Raw genomic sequence first — 20517 nt, 5'->3', positions numbered from 1 at the left:
AAAGGGTTTTCTAAGTCGAGCGAAACTTTTACAGTGATTTTTACCCATTTGATGTTTTTTATGTTTAATTGTGATAAATTGAGCTGGATTGTTTCATTTTTTCATATATGTACTTAAGAATCTCATAGGAATGGATAAAGATGAAATTGTATATGACTGATTGGAGAAAAATCAAATTGCGTCAGAATTGAATCAAAAGAAAACCATAATTACAGATTTGAAACAATAAGACCATTAATTCGGATTGCCTCTTGCCTCATGCTATTTGTTTTCTTGTGAAATTTAGATTCCTGAACATTATTTCAAGATGTTTCAATCTATGTTCCTTCACTGAGTAAAACACCGTTTCGACCATCAACGCCCCGATTTGAATATAAAATGCCAAATTGTGTTTACTACCCCATAATTTGGTAGAAATTCAAAAAAATGTCAAACTTCCACCATCTCGTACATACGTGAAGATGAACTTGAAGATACATCGAATATCTTTAACAGCGTAAAATATGAAATAAAAATTCACAAGATGATAACATTGGTTTTTGGAAAAAAAAAAAAACTGACAAGGAATCATCAATTCTGAAAGGCAAATGGAACTAGCTCTATATAAAATTGACATCAATTTTCTTCGACCGTGAAGAATAAACAGTTTTCCCAAGTTCAACAGAAGCTATAGTTTAAAACTAAGGTGCCATGAAATGGATTTGCTGGAACGTCTCACGTGAATTTTTAATGCGACACCTTCAGCGTTGCAAGGGTGCAGCAAGATTAGTCCAAGGCCGATGTAGAGGCCTGGGTAATTTCACACCTTAGAGTAAGATTACGTGGCTAGGAATATTCCTGAACCCCGATATTTACACTTGCAATTATTAACTCAGCAGTATATATCATTAATTTAATTCTCGAACCACTTACGTGTTAATACCGGGTTAATAATTTTTTCTATTCTTTAAAAATACAATAGTTTATTTGTTCCAAGTCGTTGATTGTGAATAATCGAACCAAGTCGTGTCATGTCATATAGCCACCGTTGATCTTCACTTATAGTGGAAAGTATGCCACAACTGATTACGACCACAGAACTATAAGATCGAACTATGAAGTATTTAAGCTCGTTCATATAAAAATTTTAATGCAAACTAGAAGTTCATGATTTAAAATCTATGAGATCGATCAGTTAATTTGATAGCTGGAAAAGTTGAAGTCATTCTGAAGGTGTCTATAGTTCAGAGCGTTTGTACAATTTCCGCCATTGAAGTCCCTGAAGTGGAAAATTTTTATTCATTTGAAGATCTTGCACAACCCCTTTTGTCTTTTCATTTCCCCTCTCCCCTCGAAATCGGTTCTGCTACAAAGTATAGTCTTCACAAAGTAGTTTTTCCTAGAATATCGGAACCTTCTCAGAAAGAATCAGTAAATTTCCTAACATCTGTGTCATATTTTGTAAATCGTAGGAAATAATTTATTTATAACATCTGCAAAGTATTTATTGCATATCTTCAGAAAAATTCAGGACATCTTCTGTACGGAACGGAGGAGTATAAGATAGAGCATTTACTTCCATTACTCCGAGAACTTGGTGTTCACCCAGGTCGAAGCTCACATACTTATTCTTAGATAGAAAACGTACGATCCGATATGCGAATCACTACCGCCAATTGCACATAATCGTCTTGGCTATAAGGTATCCGGTTCATCCATATTTCATAAACTTTTCTGCAGCACTATCGTTCGATATCAGCCGCATTTAACACCCAAGATACGTCCGCGGATCCATAAGATATGATCTCGTGTCTTGAAGACGGTCTTGCATTGCTATCGAGACTCGTTAATATCAGTATTCACGAAGCATGAGATCAGTCAGTTTTTTCATTCAGAGATGCGTAGTTCGGTTCGTAACAAGAAGTCACGGAATTAAATCAGTCTTCCGAGGTGGCGATAGACAGACATTTTGCGATTCTGGTCAACTGTACGTTGCGGAAGTTCGACTGGAATTTTGCAAATTTACCCCATAAAGAAGCCATCCAGAATTAAAATATTACAAGACTCCATGTGCGTGTGACTGGAATATTTTTGCAGGTCGTATTTTATTTAGGATTAATCGTTCAATATCATGGCTGAACCAAATCATAAATAATAAATAAATGGCTATAACAAAGTATATCGTCCGACGCCGTAACGAAAACATTGCAAACTTTGTTGACTATTCTGCCGAAGCGCCTGCGCGATGCAACAAATTTACTTTTCCGTTTGACAAAGAGGAATGAGAAGTGTGAAACACTTACTTGACGCCCGTCGTTACTGACAGTTCTTCACCATTTATCCTCAAGCGTCCATCAAAGGCGCTCTGCGTCGTCCGAGATCTGTAGCGAGATTAGTTTGGTTCTTTCTTAGGTAATTTCAATTTGGCTTATCCACTATTTCCTATTTGCAGTGATTTACTGCATTCTTTAAATTTCTTTGGTGAAATTTTATGCAATAAAATATTTATACATGAGGCGGGTTTAATAATTGTTGTAGGTTTTTCTTTTTGTTCTTCGAATTTTACCGTCACGACTTATTTCTTTTAGAATTTCCAAACAGCTTAAGACAATTTTATTTTCCTTTGCCGCAGGAATATCTCACAGCAAATTGGATATGAAAAAAACGTTCTAAATTTCTATTTCTCATATTTTTCAAATTACCATTATTGTGTGGTAACTGAAAAATAAATGAGACAGCTTTACGCGGGATAAGAATTATTCCCAAGTCCAACCCAAGCTCCGGTTTTGTTCGAATTTTCTTTTTTCTTGATCATCATTTTCTTGCATACAAAGTTGTTGTTTGCATTTATAGTGAAATCAACAGTAAGATGCGGTTACCAATCAAGTTGGGCATTGGCGCAGGTGTCATGATTTTTGTGTCTGTATTGACGTGGGTGAGCTTTCCACCATTCATTAGGTCTCAGTTACGTAAGGTGAGTACAAATGTAATTATTTTTTAACGTTAACGTTAACCAGTCTTTCAGTGAAATTTTACCTTTTTTTTAAATCTCTCATTTTTCGCTATGTGGTTATTAAATTTTTACGTTAAATAAAGTTTTCCTCACCTGTAATCGAAATTATCTATCACTTGAAGAACGATCCGCTAAATATAGCCTAGTCATGTTACTTTTGATATTACTGCATTGTTAAGTATATATGATGCAACTCGTGTCATGATATTAAAATGTAATTGCCAATCTCCACATGACACTTATAACTACTTAATCAATGGTTTGGTAATAGTATAAATCTTGTCGCTGCGGTATAATAATACTGGATTATATGTATGAATCAATGTATGTACGTGATTCGCAAAATGACTGTCCTGTGGGAAGAAACCTGTTATTGGACAAGGTCAGAAAAATACATTAGTCACGAAACTGCGAGACAATTAAACTCTGGCCGGTGGATTCTCGACGGGAAATATGCAATCAGGTTTACAAATTTAACCGCACTTTATACATCGTATATACTAGACTGTATAAAAACAATCGATTGTTCTGTTTTTTTTTTTTTAACATTCACTAAACACTCACGTCAAAAACATTGTTCCAAATAACGAGAAAAGAATGGTGTCAAAGTTTGAGTTCTTAATATTAATATTTAGAGGTGCATCATCGCGATTTGCTATTTCCCGTTTAATTAAGATGGGAATTTTTTTTTATTTTAACTTTGAAATTTTATAACTCATCCACGCATCAGTGTAGGTATTGATAAGACCAGAACGTATTTTTGTGGGGAATTGAACGCTCCACCAAAAAAGTCCGTTATAATTTTCCGATAAATCTACTCTTTCAAAAGTTATTTGAGGTCGTTTGTTCCCCTTTGACCTTTCAAAGAGTAGATTTATCGCAAAATTACACTTTTCGTAGATGCGCGTCAGGGAACCCTTAATTACAGGCAATTCGGGATACAAGTCCATTCTGAACAAGTCCGTGTTTCAAATCAGCCGCTTGCTAACAAATGAAAAGCAGAGTTGCTCAGAGCGAACCTCGTGGTGTGCATCCACGAAAATACACGGTATATTCCACGGAAAAAATTCCGCTTTTCATCGTGATAAGCCAGCATTCTTGAAACCAGATTTCAAACAACGTCCACATGTTTAAATCAATTTCGACGTAGTATTGAATAACGTTTAATTTTCAATTTCAGCAAGTAGCGCTGGTAGAAGGTACAGATATGCGCGAATTCTGGAAAAAACTTCCATTTCCTTACGTATTCAAGGTCTACCTATTTAATATAACAAATGCGGAGGGAATCGAGAACGGGGAAAAACCGCACCTGCAGCAAGTAGGGCCATACGTTTTCTAGTAAGTTTGTAATGAACTTTTACGTATAACCGCGTATTAAAAACAATCAAACGATGGGAATTTTTTTCATCCGCAATACCGTAAATATATCATATTAGTGTTATACTTATGCTCAATTTTTATCTGCGGTTTCTTCAATCAAGCGAGTGGAAGGAAAAGCTGAATCTAGTGGACGACGAAGAGGCTGATACGGTGGAAGTCAACTACAAAAACACTTGGTATTTTCAGCCGTCAGAAAGTAACGGACTTACGGGAAATGAGGAGCTTATATATCCACACCTCGCGATATTAAGTACGATATTGGTCACGATGATCGAGAAACCGCAGATGATCAGCGTCGCAGGTATAAAATTGATAATTAATTTCTAAGAATTAAATATGTATACATATATATATATATATATATAACGAACACGTCGGTCGTTTAGTACGAAAAATTCGTTGATATTCGACTTTGTCTTTTGATCATGCGTAATCAGATTAGTAATCGTTCGATACTAATTCCAGCCAAAGCTGTGGATAGTATTTATAAAAAGCCAACCTCAATTTTTATGAAGGCGAAAGCCATGGACATCATGTTTAACGGTATACCGATCGATTGTACGGTAAAAGATTTCGCCGGGTCTGCGCTATGCGCGATATTGAAAAGCGACACGAGGAATTTGCACGTCGTTGGTGAAGATATGTACAAATTTTCACTCTTCGGAAAGGTGAGTGTTTATTTTATATTTGAGCCCAACGAAACTCCCTGTTATGCCTTTTCTTCTACTTCTTCTACGTGAATATGTCATTTCCAGCACAATGATACGATTAGGGAGGGTAGAGTAAAAGTCACTCGAGGAGTAAAGGACCCAAAGAAAATCGGATACGTGGTAGAATACAAAAACGAGACAATACAGACGGTTTGGAACGGCGATGAGTGCAATGCTTTCGAGGGTACCGATACTACGGTATTTCACCCAGGGTTATACAAGGATGAGAATATGATTGTGTTCGGTATTGATCTTTGCCGAAAGATGGTAGGACGTTTCTCCAAGCCGACCAAAGTGGCGGGTAGGTAAAGTTCCGTTGAACGGTGTCGATTTACTTTATACTGTAGTAACTGGAATGAACATCGTAAGATAGCAATGGATCAATAGTTTCATGTCGTTTTTGCCAACAGGATTTAAGACGAATCAATATCTGTTTGACCTTGGAGATCAGAGCACCGTTCCCGAGGAGAAGTGCTACTGCTTAAATCCGGACAATTGCTTGAAGGCGGGGGCGCTTGATTTGTACACATGCAAAGGTACACCGATAATTGCGACGCATCCTCATTTCTACTTGGGAGATCCGTCCTATCTTGAAAACGTCACTGGGCTGCATCCCGTAAAGGTTTGACTTCTTTTCGATTCGTCTGAGTTATCATACTGGTCACTTTTTCAACTAGTCACTTTACTGCCGTGTGACAAAATCTAAAATTAACAAGCTATTACGATTTAGGAGGACCACGAAATGGTGGTCGAATTTGAACCGTTCACTGGCACACCTGTATTAAGTCGGCAGAGAATTCAGTTAAACATGTTCATATTTCCAATTCCGAAGTTTAAGTTGATGAAGAATTTTCCCTACGCGTTGTTGCCACTGGTCTGGATTGAGGAAAATGTGGATCTGACTCCTGATCTAATAAAGAGAGTGATGCTCGTCTTTCATGTGCTTACCGGCGTCAGGTAGCTGCGAGTCTGATATATTTCTTAGAACTCAAATCATTGTAATGAGTTCATTCGAAATAATCGGATACAAATTCGAAATCTGTACGTTTCAGCTGTTTCAAGTGGATCCTTCTACTTGGGGGTCTGGCTCTCGGCGGAGCCGCTGGAGGGCTTGAATTTAAGCGACGTCAACTTGAAAAAAAGCTTGAAATAACTCCCGTTGCACCAGCTCCTGGCTCGACAGACAGCTCAAAGAACAGTGCGGATGTCAAAAAATGGCCCGTGAATATTTCTACGCTGCAACCCGCCGCCGTTCCGGCGTCCATCGACGACCGAAATTAGTAACGACATTCTGTCGAACTCGTGCAGTTCTAAGCACGAAAAGTATCTTTTATGTAACACTAGTATGGTTACGCGTCTTTTTTTGCCTGCGTTCCGTACGTAAAGTGCGTAATCGTTTTTACGACCTTTGAGAAATTGGCTTGGATAAAAACTTCTTGTGGCGCGGTATATATATTGTCTGAAGCGATTGGGATCCCACATACACATAAGCGTAGATAAGCAACAAGGTGCAGACAAAACTCTAATCGGTCAATTGTTCTAGATGAATACAATGAACATCTAAGCCAAGTAAAAATTCATATAATTTATTAGGCAGTTATTTTATTACATTGAAATACATTTGGAGTGAGAATATCATGATAAAGTATCCATTTCTAATATTTTAACTAACCAGAACTCTTTTGAAGTGGTTTATTTTCCGCCGCCATAAGTGGCATCTTCCGATATGTTGGGTCCCGATTCTAATATATGAATTATCGATTGTGTTGTGCTATTATCGATTTAATTCTTACTCGAGTATAAATATGCATGCATTATACGGATATGGGTCTAGATAGGGGCCGATAAATATAATTATAATTATAAATATTGTGCGATCTCATACGCAATGTGGTCAATATTTTGCTACGGACCGATTTTGAAATTAAGAAACCAGACTTAAGTCCAAATTTTTGGATTCATTTTTCGTTTACATAATAATTAGAATATGTGTATATGCAGTATACTTGTTCCGACGCTGCTGCCGTTGAAGTTTTAAATCTATTATCACATCTTGCAGAAATACGTTACACGGTTAAATTTTACAGTAAGGAATAATTAGTTTTATGTCTACGAACTAAAAAAAAATAATTAAAAGTAAATAAGAAGCTCTTACTCAAATAGCATGTATTTTTTGCTTAATTCATTGTAATTGTTACTCGGTTTGTGCTGATATATTTAAGTATTCCTGATAGTGTTATTTCCGATTCGAAATAAAATTGTGATGGAATTTTTTTTTCTGTTACTGTTTTATTATTGCAGAAAATGGCGGTTCGAGAAAAGAGTGCTCAGTAAATGAAATAAGATGAAGTCGTATGAACACAGATTCATTTTGATTGCTGCCATTTCGAAATTATGAAAATCAATCCAAATTAATCGCTATATTGTTCAGAATATATGTTTAATTGTTACATTTGAAATATTAATATGCAATTTGAATCTGATCCAATCTGTAATAAACAGTATCGTTTTGCACAAATTTCAATTCACTGGAAGTGAATTAGTTCAATGCTTAACGAACGTAGATTTAGCGATTTCACCATTTTCTATTGATTTCTTTTTTTTTTTTTTTCGTCGAATCTATATCAATACTTTAAGAAATATTCCGATCATATTCACTGATTAATTCGGATAGATTTTCGCATCATGCTCTACATTTTCTTGAGAATTTCGGATTGTCGAACATCAGAATTAATCTGTTTGATTATGGTTCAATCGATTTTGCATTACTGAGTAATGTCGTTAATAGTCACCACGTGTGCGTTCGTTGATACGATTCAAGTTAAAAACCGCGAATTCTTGCTGTGGCCGGTGACTGAAGATTGGTAAAAACAGCCAGCCAAATTTGGTTCCTCGGCGGTATAGGAATTTCCTACCGTACCGTCTCAATTAACATCTTAAACCCCCATATGCGAATCGGTAAGTGTAGGGCGCTGCCATTATCCCCATGCCCGTCGTGCCCTTTTACTTGTTTCAACCTGTGATACCTGTGGCTGGCTTTCAGTGAACGCTAGCTCGATTGCAGCAATCCTAACGGCTTTAAGCTGAACAACGAAATCGAGCCCCCCCCCCGCCACGGAGTTGAGAACGTGTGTGTAAAACCGTGAAGTTGTGCACTAACAATAAGCTAAGCGACACATAAGCACATGCACGTATGTATGCATCCAGCGATTCGGGGCTTGCATATCAAGGCTAAAATGCAGCAACATACAAAAAATTATTTACAGCGCGGTGTGAGATGATAAACACAAGGCAGACCCCATAAGTTTAATACTTAAAATGTATGTGAATCACGAAATTATGTGAGCGTGTATAAATCGAAATCCATTTTTTAACCAATATATTATATAGTGTGTGCGTTCCGCTTGGTTTGTTTGACGCCAATTCATTCATTCGACACCTGAAGCTTGTACTACAAATCAATATCAATGTTGTAACGACAAGTGTGAGTAGCACTCTGATTCCACTAGCTGCTGATCAATTATACTTCATCCAAACTGAATTGCTGGATACACCGCATTTACCATACGCTCCAAACAATTATTCATAGTGCCAAAAATACCGTCGTCTGTATACGATTTGTACGTAGAATCTTGGATTACGGAAAAAAGAGTTAATTTCTCAATTGATGTCTCGTTTTTCCTATATATCGCATTCAAGATAATTTAAATTGTTGACATTCGTTAATCCTAACGGTGAATAAAAATTCTGAGACGTCTCAAAGGATTAGCACCGCATCGTGTATACCTTATTTATTTACCATTTCTACTTGTTTGCAGCACTGAACATCCAACTTTTAATTCTTGACTAGAACCCTGAATCCTGACAAAAGAGAATCGTACCAAAGAGTGAATACTTCAACAACGCGTGATGCGATTTATTGAAGTGTTAACGAAATGGGTAGTGCTTGGTGGCAGTGCGCTGCCTGCTTGAGAACTCAGGAAGAAGATATTTGCGAACTACAGTTAAACCACTGCAACCTCTATGACGTACCCCCGGACGTATTCATCTACGAAAGAACGTTGGAAAAACTTTTTCTCGATGCAAATAGAGTAAGTTCAAAGCATCGACTCACGATTCACAAGCTAAAAAGGGAGAAACAAACATGATGTTACTGAAATTGTCAAACTATAGCTTGATTCTATTTCTATCTGGTGTTGCAGATCAAGGACCTTCCACGACCATTATTTCAATGCCATGAACTGCGTGTATTGTCACTGAGTGATAACGAAGTTGGTACGCTGCCACCGGCGATAGCATCTTTAATAAATTTGGAACATTTGGACCTGAGCAAAAACAGTTAGTCTCCTATTCAATTTTATTCATCAGAATCGGATGAGATAAGAGGAGATTTGAAGAGTATTAGCATTGAGAGGATAATTTAAACACTTAACGACTTCTGATTCCTTGGTTTGAATTGAAAATTGTGTTTTAGCGATAAAGGAGCTTCCGGACAGTATTAAGGAATGCAAAAATTTACGATCTATCGATATTAGCGTGAACCCGTTCGAACGATTTCCTGATGCCATCACACATATCGTTGGGCTACGAGAGCTATACTTAAACGATGCTTACATCGAGTATTTACCAGCGAATTTCGGAAGACTGTCCTCATTGAAGACCCTCGAGCTCAGAGAAAACAACATGATGACTTTGCCCAAAAGTATGAGTCGTCTTGTCAATTTGCAGAGACTGGATATAGGGAATAATGATTTTACCGAATTGGTAAGCATGGATTACTTACATTAAATATCGAAAATCCAGAAGCATCTATGTCTGGAAAAAATTCCTTTTGCAAAAATTTTAAACTGCTTTAAATGATTCTATTATTGAAAGAGCCGAAATATTCAGGTAATCAGTGATTTCTTATTATTTACAGCCTGAAGTTGTTGGGGACTTGATAAACCTGACCGAACTTTGGATAGATGGTAACGACATACGTAGAATCCCAACAAACATAGAGCAGCTAGTCAGACTGAATCATTTTGACTGTACGATGAATGCTGTGCACTTAATGCCGTCGGAAATTCAAGGGTGGCGTGATATATCGATCATGAATCTTTCCTCCAACGAGATTTATCAGCTGCCGGATTCTCTCTGCTACCTACAGACCGTAGTTACTCTTAAAATTGATGATAATCAATTGAACGCTTTGCCGGATGAAATTGGTCAAATGTCTAGCTTGGAAGAGCTGATAGTGACGAAAAACTTTTTAGAATACTTGCCACCTTCGATAGGCCTTTTAAGAAAGCTCCACTGCTTGAATGCTGACAATAATTACCTCAGATCTTTACCACCTGAGATCGGCAGCTGTTCGGCATTGTCTCTCCTCTCCTTGAGATCCAACAATTTATCCAAGATACCACCGGAGCTCGGTCACTTGGCATCGTTGAGAGTTTTAAATTTAGTCAACAATTGCATTAAATTTTTACCTGTCTCAATGCTGAATTTGAATTGCTTAAAAGCCTTGTGGCTCAGCGACAATCAAAGCCAGCCCCTTGTTCCCTTGCAACAAGAATTCAACTGCGAAGAGGACATTATGGTTCTCAGCTGCTTCATGCTGCCTCAAAAACCACGACAGGATATCGAACGTTAGTAAATCAATCAATCATTACTTTAAAAATATTTGGAACATCAATTTTCCTCCATTTTTGCACCATTTTTACTTGTTATGCGGCTAGTCGATGACGAAGAGGAAGAAAAGGAATGAAATGGTGAGAGAATGTTGCTAATTGTACATGAATATTTGTCTTCAATTATCCTACTATTTCGAAACTTCAAACGTCAATCTCCATCGAATTTTAAGAGCTTTTTTATATGTCGCATTTTTGCGCAGTTGTATATTCCAATAAAATCATTTCAGAAATGGAACAACCGGTTGGGCCACTCGCAGGAACGGTTCCAGGGTCGGGGCGCAGAATATGCTTTGCAGCCGAAGTGGAATCCGAAGGTCCTAGGCAGCTCCATCGTGCACCGACTCCCTACCCTAAGGAACTTCGCAACCTCGCCAGGCACGCAAGAAACCTTCACCATCAATCCAATTACAATCAACAGGTGAAGACGCGTTAATCACACTGAGTAAAGTTCGTCCTAAGCAATGCAAAAATAAGGATTGCAGAACGAACAAAATTTCATTTCAGAGCAATTTGGAACCAGAAACTACCATCAGAGAAGCAATCGTCACCAAGGCAACTGCATCTTTGAGCATCCTCTCAAATTCTGGTTCTTTGCCGCACCAATCACCGTCAGGCAAGGTAGCGTGTCTAAATTTAGGCTCAATTAACGGAGTATACGTATAGGTATATGAGTAGATGGTTGAAAAAGTGGGTGGATTTTGAAAAATTATGCCTTGGCAACCAATTATTCAAACAGATTGGAGTTTGTTTTATTCAAATGTAAGCAAAACGAGCTCTATCTTATGCATATTGTGTCTACGATATCTCAAAAATTGCTCAACGGATTTGCTTAAAAATTTGAAACCGTGTTCTTGAATAGTTTATCCTCTTTGACACTAACCGAAATATATGTTATTTTCTTTTTCTACAAGATGGTGACCGTTTGAAGTTGAAATTTGATGTTTCGTTAAAAACTTGCGACTTTAAATTTAATAACGAATAATATAATGATTGTGAACACAAACGGGATTGTGGCAAAAAGAATAAAGTGTCCAAGAATACTGTTTCTCAAATTCGGAGTAGATCGAATGTGCTTTTTTGAGATATCGTGGGCACAGCAAAACATGTTACCATCTTTCAGCCGTCTAATTGTACATACTGCCTTAAATGAAGCATGCATCTGACGAAATGATGAAATATTCTTTTGCTTTCAGAATTTTCACCCGCCATCCACACCGGACGGTTCACGTACTTCCAATCATTATCATAACAATGACGCGTGCGAAGTGGAGGCGAATCGAGTTTATTCCGAGGAATCTTCGGATGAAGCGAACAAAATCGTTTTGGCAGAAGAAAAGAGCCCCGATATTCGCGAGGCTAAATGCATTCGAAATCCTTCCTCCGAATACATAAAGCAGCCAACAGTCGCAGATTACGTTAATTCAACTTGGAAACCTGATGAATATTCTAAGGCCAACATAGCTAAAATAATTGAGTCTGAAAAGTTTGCCGAACCTTATAGAAGTACTCCTATCAACGGAGACAAAGGCATTAATCATTTTGGTATTGACGGTTTCAAAGTTAACGATGTACCTCCGCTGCCACCGCCTTATCACATCGCGGCAGCATTTTCAAAGAAAGCCATGCTTTTTCAGCAAATCAATAATGGTGATTGATAGTTTTTTTGTTTTTGTTTTTTTAGCTTATTGAAGTTTCTTCGATTTTAGTGGTGTTATAGTTGTTATTATTATTATTGTTGTTGTTGTTGTAACAGGTATGGTGCTAACTGCTCCAAATTTTTCCTCTTTCAGCTACAACAGAACCACAAATCCTGCCTTCGAAAGTGTCGTCGTTAAGTTCATTGAAATTCGATCAACCCTTAAACCTAGTAAATCAAAATAATAAAGCAATAACCAGTCCGGGTAAAGAGAAAAGTTTTAACCGTTCAAAAAATGACAATACTAACGCGGCAATTTACGCCAATGAATTATCGGAAATGCAAGTTGATATAATAGAGAAGACTGTTATGGACAAGAGAGTCTCCGTCGACACAGTGGATAATCCACTTGTTGAAATTGAAGAAACTTTGAATAGCTCTGACCTATTGTCGGAGAATGATCAAAGTTTGAGGCCCAGTAAGATACCGATATTGAAACAGAAATATTTCGACGACGATTCTCTCAACAAATATACGAACTCTGTGGAAACTAACGACAGCTACAAGTCATTGAGTTTGTCATCTACACCGACGTCGCCAATAACAGGAAAAAAATACAGAGTACCTCTTTCCTCGCGCACGAAACCTGTCGCGAGCAGTAAAAAGTTTGATAATGGTTTATCGTCGGGCAAAAACGAGTCGGAGAGTCGTAATGTGAACGAAATTGATCAACAGTTGATGGATAAATATTCAATGAAAAGTAATTCGAGTAATAATCTTAAGGACGATGTGAAATCTTTGGACAAGAGAAACGACAATTTAGAAAATAATCATAGTTTAATATATACACTGGACGACAATTTGCCAGTTAGTAATAAATGTGCTGTGAAAATACAAAATGATACAATCATCTCTGGGCGGAACACATCTACGGTGACGTCGAAGTCATTCGACAATGCAAACGCGTCAATTAATGCTAAATCAAAAATTCCAACTTTGACCAACTCGCCAAGCCCTGAAAGGAAGCCCAGACTGAAGTGGATGTTCGGACCTCACAAAAATGCTAACGTCGTAAGTAATACACTTGCATCTTTTAATCAGTGCTTGCCGTGAATTGGAGTTGAAAAAATACGCACACGTTGTACCGCTTGTTTTATTAATCGGTTTCAGTTCCCAGTACAAGTGAGAAAAAATCCCGGTCTCGGATTTAGCATCGCTGGCGGTGTGGCTGGGGCTGAAACGGTAAGTAATCGCAACCACTGTCCAATGTTTGTTTCTCTATAAACGGGCTGTAAAGTGGGAGAAATTTTTGTTCTTTCATTTTCAAACGTGCTTTTCTATTCCTGCAATGTGTACTTGTTGCTGATAAAGATTCTAATTTTTTTTTTTCCAACATCACTGTGAAACGGTCGAAAGATATTGAGATGAAACGTAATGTTAGCTGAGAAGAAATTGATAAACAAAAAATTAATAAAAAACTTCTTACCGTCGACTCAGGCGACGACAAATTTTATTCTGGTTAAATTTGAACTTCAGGGTATTATAGTGACAAAAGTAAATCCTGATGGGCCGGCTCAAGGCACGCTTCGACCTGGAGATAAAATCTTAGAAGTGGACGGAGTTGACTTTACTAAAATGGATCACGACAAAGCTGTGTCTGTTTTGAGAGCTACAAATCCCGTTGTTTCCATGATGATTAGCAGGCATCAATGAGGAACTGACTTCCTTTTGTGTAGTTGTTGTTAGCTATTTAAAAAAAAAAAGAAAAAAAGAATTTAAAAAGTGAAGAAGATATTCATAGTATTTCGAGAACCGAATCGCATCTCCGTCTAGACTGAATAGCTATTACGTTGTTATATTTTATTTTAGAATTTACTATATCTGCTGATCGATCGGTTTATATTTTATTCCATTGTCCGGTTATACGTACGACAGAACAAAACGCACACCCTACGTCTTCTGTATCCAGTTTCTAATCTCGTCTGGTCAAATGTTGAAATAATTCGTCGAGTAATGACGTTTTGTATTCATACAGAATTGCATTACTTTCTTTCTTTTTTTTACTCTTTTTTAGTTATTTTATTATTTATTTATTGACAAAGAAGCGTTGCTTCCCCCCTCTTATTGAAATTACTCAAGCGATAAGAGATAGATTTCGTGGAATCGGTATTAGATAAATCGTCGTCAAATTCTTCTTCTTGTCAAATCGCACTGTAGGGAAAATAACGTGCCAGATGTGCTATTAAAAACGTAAACGCAAGGAGAAAAAAAAAAAGAAAACGTCAAAAACAAAGCAAAACGAGGGACGAAACATATTTGAAAACAAGTAAAATAGTATTTATTAATAAAATTTGTATACTAACTATACATGGTATAGTTATACAAAGTACATGTGATTATGTACTGTGGTGTAGTTACAAGAAAAAACAAAACAACAAACAAAAGAAAACCAACAATATTCTTCTATGTGCCGTACTTTTAACAATATAACAATAATGATGATAATATTATTGATAAATAACTTTTAATAGCCAGCAAGATTTTATTGAAGTTATTTAAAATCGTGGAGTGGAATTAATAATGCGTAGCGACCGTTTTCTTAAAACCACTAAATATTTTTGCTCAATACTTTTTAAGTTTCTTCCACAATGCTTTATATGTATGTATACATACATATGTAGAGTCGTTACTTAACTTTTTCTTACCTTAATTTCAGTTCTAATCTTTTTCTTCTTTCTTTCAAATGATTTTGGGATTTCAAATTCATATCTTCGTAGCACGATCTTATTTTGGTTATATTAATCAACATATTAAATGAAAATTTAATATTTATTGTCCATATTAATTGTACATTAATCTGGGGGTAAATTATCTCGTTTCGAAACATTGAGTTTAAGGGGGAAAAAAAAAACAAGGTCTTACAGATCGGAGAAACAGTTCTCTGTTTAAATAACGTTAAACGATGGTACTATAAAATGGTATTAAGAATTTAGAAGTGATTGTTACTCTAAGGATTACAAAAAAAGAAAAAGAAATTACTGATCATGATCTTTCATCTCTTATACATAAATTACAAGTTTAATGAAGCAGTCAAAGGACATGATTTTCTGAATTTTTTTCTCTTTTTGTTTTTAGTAGTCCGGTAATTAACCGTATGCGCTCCACACTGTAAGAATACGCGAATCAATCTTTTCGTATGCGTATATTTCTACGGTAAAACTTGAACCATACGACGTCAAAATTTTCCACAATCTCTCCAACTGAAACAGACTGACTTATAACTTTTTGACAAGTATTTTGTAGCAGCTATATATTATTATATATTGTACACGTATGTCTCTCGTTGTTAGTGAAAAAAAAAAGAAAGAAGAAGAAATTCAATATTCTTGTATATGTAGGTGATATTAGCTATGAACGTAAAGAGCAGCTCAGGCCAATCACGGCAGTTACACATATGATGCGTATGTCTGGTATTTCACTCTTTCAGTCACAGTGGCACGCTCGGCATCTCACCTCAGATTTTCCATGTCCTAGCGTGATTACAGTTTATTTACAATTTTAAATCATCTTTGTTACTTCTTGTTATCCGAAAAACCCCCGAATTTAATACGTTTTTCGATTTTTGATCCGCCATATTGGATCCGCCATCTTCAATTTAGAAACCATCAAATTCTGTAATTTCACTTTTAACATTTCCCGTCATGCAAGCATTCTGATTGGTTTGCAAAGTTTAATCAATCAATCAGAATGCTTGGATGGCGGGAAATGTGAAAAGTGAAATTACGGAACCCCTACACTGATCCGTGATCAGCGATCCCAAAAATCCCCGAGCAACAAAATTTCAGGCCAAAATGTGCGACTGAAAGAAATTACAGACATTTTTTATTTGAAAGTATATTTCTATTTTTATTTATTCCTCTATACATTCGTTCATTCTTTCTTTTCCTCCCTCTGCCCGTAATACTTCCATCTGTCTTATCTATCGAAAATCAATGTCTCACCTTTCCAAATTACACGCTTTAATTGTTGTTTGTAACCTCTGTTGACATAATGACGCTGTTGTTGTTGTTGTTGTTGCTGCTGCTCTTGTTGTTGTTGTTGTTCTGTATGAACAAGAATAATTAAAAAAAAAAAAAATTATTCAATAATACCCATATCAAATCAGTGGCAATCAAAATGAATTTTTTAGGAAACTCCAACTGCCGGGGGTGGCTGGGAATATTGATATTAAACACTAGCTACGTTGTCGCAATTTCGGCACTATATTTAAAACAAAGCTAAAAATGAAACAAAATAATAAGAAATAAAATAAAATAATAGGAACATACATACCTATATTAAACAAAAATCATCAATTTTCATGGTGTAATCGATGAAGAATTCAAAAACTAAAAAAAAAACAAAACAAAAAAAAACAAATTCAACGTTAGATATATTTTCTAATTACATATAGGGGGGAATTTGTCGCATTTCATCAAATCGCTGAACGACACGATTGCCAATCTGTAGGTATCGTATAATTTTTCCCCCGTCATTTTCAAAACTATTTCCAGTGAAATGAAATAAATTTCCCTTTACGTATATAATACATATAATACTTATATTGTTATCTGTATCTGAACAACACACGAACCTTCTGACTTTCCATATTTATTATTACAATATTATTACTACTATTATTATTATTATTATTATTATTATTATTATTATTATTATTATTATTATTATTATTATTATTACCAACTACTAAGTGATCGCATTGTATAGAATTAAATAATTTTTTCTTTTTTTTTTCCTTCAATTTTTTTTTATTTTCACTCGCACTAATTTTTTTAATCTTGTTTCTTCGAAGCCATATCAAGCCATACGTAGATTTATTTTCGTATAAACAGTTTCCGCCATCGGTTTACCTTTCGTATGAAACTTGAAACTTTTAATTAAAATTTACAAACCTACGGAAGTTGTCTGTGTGTTGTCAGAATCTGATTTCACGACTGCCAAACTCTTGTGATTGGATATCTAGCCTTAGATTATATGTACATTATAAATGTAAACAAATATCTATATACATAAACACGCATTTACACATGTGTTGTGTATGTATGTATATATATATATATATATACGTGCATACATACATACACGCATGTGTAAAAAAATAAATGAAGAAATATATATATATATATATATATATATATACTCAGGTCTAAGGTAGACAGTTATATATATCTATGTGTGGATAGAAAAATGAAGAAAATTCAAGGGCTACAGATCGACCAGTGCAAATCTTACTCAACGCTTACCTACGTCACTCGATACAACATACCATACGATACCGTAATACCTGCTCTTCCGTTTCACGTCTTCTTTAACGATTAAATGTACTGAAAGGCAAGTAAAAGCTTTAAGGTAAATGAATATAATTTTCTAAGAAGCGAATTTAAGAAAATTAGCTTACCAAAAGTTTCAACAACGTCAAATAAGAGCAATAAATAATTTCACTTTGTCGTTGATACTGATATATAGATATGTATAGTATAATTAATGATGACACTAATAAAATTAGTAATAAGAATAATTAATAATAATTATTATAGTTATAGTCTATTTATAAATAAATAATATCTCGTAATTCCTATTGCACTGGTCGTTCTGCATCTGATGATCGTCGCGGATCACAGACCTACGTTTTAATCGGTGAAGAAAATTACGGATCAATGCAGGAGAAGGTCGTTAAAATTATCATTGATGAAGAAAATTAATATCATAATGCATGTGCTATAAATAACCAAGGTTGGATAAATTTTTTCGTTATAATCAATTTCTGAACCGTTTCGAGTTCACGAAAAGGCCTGAGAAAAAGACAAGGACATTTTTTCAGTCAACTTTTTTCTTTTACAATTCGAAAAAAAAAAAAAAAAATTTCACCTTGTTCAGCCGAATTTTCAGAAATATAAACTACGTAATTCAACTTTTTGCACATGCCTTAGTTCGCGTGTCGTTTTCTATTGACCATTTTCTACAGCTGATTTACAGTTGTCGTTGAAAACTGTATCCAACGGACAAAAAATTATGTACACCTTTAGCTCGCACAAGCATATTAATGAGCCAAACACAATTATATTATAAATATTATTGTTAAATAAAAAGTAAGGAAGCCTTGACTGACAAATTAATGGAATCTAAAACTCGTATAATTGCATTAACCTGTTGCGTAGTAAATATTATTTTTAAACATTTCTTTAATTAGATTCCAATACTTTGTCCGACTTTTATTAGTGATTTAATTTTTATTTTTTTATTTTTTTTTTTAGTTTTAGTTTCTTTTTTTACTCTCTTCGTCAGCCCTCTGACGGACAAATTGTATTTATTGTTTCTTTATACATTGTTTGATCATTTTATTTATGCAGGTATGCATTTTTTTGTCTAGTTTATTAGTTCTATCATTATTTTTTTTTCTTTTTTTTTCTTTAAAAACACTAGCTTTACAATATGAATTCTTGAAAATAATGATCATTTGGTTGTGGATTGATAATTGATTATGAAAATCAAACGGCAGCAACTTCGTTGTAATCTTTGCCATATTCTGCACGGCTAAAGCATAAAGAATTACAATGAAAATTGTATTTAACAAGTATTATTCATATAAAAAGAAAATAAATCATTAAGGTGGGATTTACTTTTTTTTCACTAAATTTATCGCCGTTTTCTAATTCACTGCTGAAGAAACTGCACAACGGATCAATGCGAAATTTGGCATCTGGATTTATTCATCTCTTATCTATTGACGGTGTGCACGATTTGAGTATTTCCATTAATATTGCAACAAAAACCCAAGAACATTTTACTTTTTTAAAGCGTAAATACAAAAAAAAAAAAAAAAATTTAGGATTCAGTGATGTTTCGAACTGAAAATATCGATTTATCCAAAGAAAAATAGATCGATCTTTTTGTTATAAACAAACAAAATATATTCAACGTATTGCTTTTTTTTGCGAGAAAAAAAAAACAGAAGAAAACCCCGCCTTAATATTTTTATTAAAGAAACGATGTGTTTTCTTGGAAAAAGACTTCATAAAAAATAAATAATTTAAGTGTACCAGTTATTAACACGTTTAGACCTAATTATTGAAGCATTTATTTTCCAAAATTGTAAATTGACGGCAAAAATTGTGAATTTCTCGATGATTTAAACCAATCGCTAGTGGGTTAGACATTAAAAATTTTATTTTTTTGGTAATTTTAGAACTAAGGATCAAACAGATGCAATAAAAAAAAAGGTCAATAATTGGAACAGGGTGAACAACTGGTACACTTACCTTAATGTGATATGTGGTGGCTAACACATTACAAACTTACCTGCAAGGTTATATTATGTACAGAATTGGATGACGTGCAGAATAGGATCCATTCTCAATAAAACACCACCTGTCGTACTATTTAAGTCTGAAAATATAATGCGATAATTATTGTGAAATAGTTGATGCGTTAGACAGACGGGGTGTTAAAACCAGTGAATCAATAATGAATATTTATAACTCAAATAATATAACAATAAATTAGCTACTTATACATTTGAAATTTCGTTTGAAATCCATTTTTTCTAACAATCGCTGTGGCGAATAGTTGTAATCGAAAAACTATGTATACAAATGCTTCTGTAAAATGTGATTTTTTCATTAACAGTTGTTCTGCTATAGATGATCAACAGTTGAAAGGGTAGGTTGCAAAAAATAACTCTGGTTTCTGTCTATTAGTTAATGTTTATTATTAACTTTGATTATTGCCGATTGAACTTTAGACAGACGTGCCACGTATCAAATTGGATATTGCATAAAACTGTGTTAAAATTCTTACACTTCTTCCAAGTCCTACATCTGTTTCATGAAATTTTTTTATTTTTACAGACTCACACATCTATAGATGACGGATGAACTTCAAATATTTATCAGTTTAGAACGTCATTTATATTATGGTACAGTAATTACCAAAAGATGCGTCTCCGTAAGTTTGAACTTTCTGAATTTAAAAAATACTCCATATTTTCTAATCAAAAAATATTCCGCATTCATTTTTTATCTCTCTTATTTTATATACATTACACGTAATATATAACTTAAAAAA

At 35.0% G+C, this 20517-nt stretch overlaps 2 protein-coding genes and 1 long non-coding RNA gene across 10 annotated transcripts; 2 read left to right on the top strand and 1 right to left on the bottom strand.

Annotated features, from left to right (window-relative positions):
* Positions 1-1468: 1468 nt before the first annotated feature.
* LOC124294739 lies at positions 1469-2375 on the bottom strand. The gene is made up of 2 exons (XR_006904672.1): positions 2283-2375; positions 1469-1985 (listed from the first exon to the last, which is right to left on the bottom strand). It is a non-coding gene; the product is annotated as an uncharacterized LOC124294739 (long non-coding RNA).
* Positions 2260-7355, top strand: LOC107217627 (sensory neuron membrane protein 1). Of its 2 annotated transcripts, XM_015655229.2 has the most exons (9): positions 2260-2391; positions 2833-2953; positions 4173-4330; positions 4474-4673; positions 4838-5040; positions 5128-5383; positions 5493-5704; positions 5813-6039; positions 6135-7355. In XM_015655229.2, exons 2-9 carry the CDS (start codon positions 2849-2851, stop codon positions 6361-6363), a joined length of 1590 nt encoding a protein of 529 aa, XP_015510715.1. In that variant the 5' UTR covers positions 2260-2391; positions 2833-2848; the 3' UTR covers positions 6364-7355. The 2 variants fall into 2 exon arrangements, with proteins under 2 accessions (XP_015510715.1, XP_046597525.1); XM_046741569.1 differs by lacking the exons at positions 2260-2391; positions 2833-2953 and adding an exon at positions 3815-4040.
* Positions 7356-8248: 893 nt separating this feature from the next.
* On the top strand, positions 8249-20435 carry LOC107217634 (protein lap1). 7 transcript variants are annotated; one of them, XM_046741556.1, is made up of 12 exons: positions 8249-8402; positions 8473-8566; positions 8901-9173; positions 9285-9420; positions 9557-9846; positions 10001-10712; positions 10985-11175; positions 11262-11375; positions 11951-12404; positions 12548-13464; positions 13564-13635; positions 13930-14699. In XM_046741556.1, the coding sequence occupies exons 3-12, from the start codon at positions 9018-9020 to the stop codon at positions 14104-14106; spliced, it is 3219 nt and encodes a 1072-aa protein (XP_046597512.1). In that variant the 5' UTR covers positions 8249-8402; positions 8473-8566; positions 8901-9017; the 3' UTR covers positions 14107-14699. The 7 variants fall into 7 exon arrangements, with proteins under 7 accessions (XP_046597512.1, XP_046597516.1, XP_046597515.1 ...); XM_046741560.1 differs by lacking the exon at positions 13930-14699 and adding an exon at positions 16583-20435 and having other exon boundaries at positions 8249-8566; XM_046741559.1 differs by lacking the exon at positions 8473-8566 and having other exon boundaries at positions 8933-9173.
* Positions 20436-20517: the final 82 nt, after the last annotated feature.

Source organism: Neodiprion lecontei, chromosome 5 (assembly GCF_021901455.1).
Source record: "Neodiprion lecontei isolate iyNeoLeco1 chromosome 5, iyNeoLeco1.1, whole genome shotgun sequence".
In the NCBI taxonomy this organism is placed as follows: domain Eukaryota; kingdom Metazoa; phylum Arthropoda; class Insecta; order Hymenoptera; family Diprionidae; genus Neodiprion; species Neodiprion lecontei.
The sequence above is the reverse complement of the archived record's forward strand: the minus strand, read 5'-3'. Positions and strand labels throughout refer to the sequence as shown.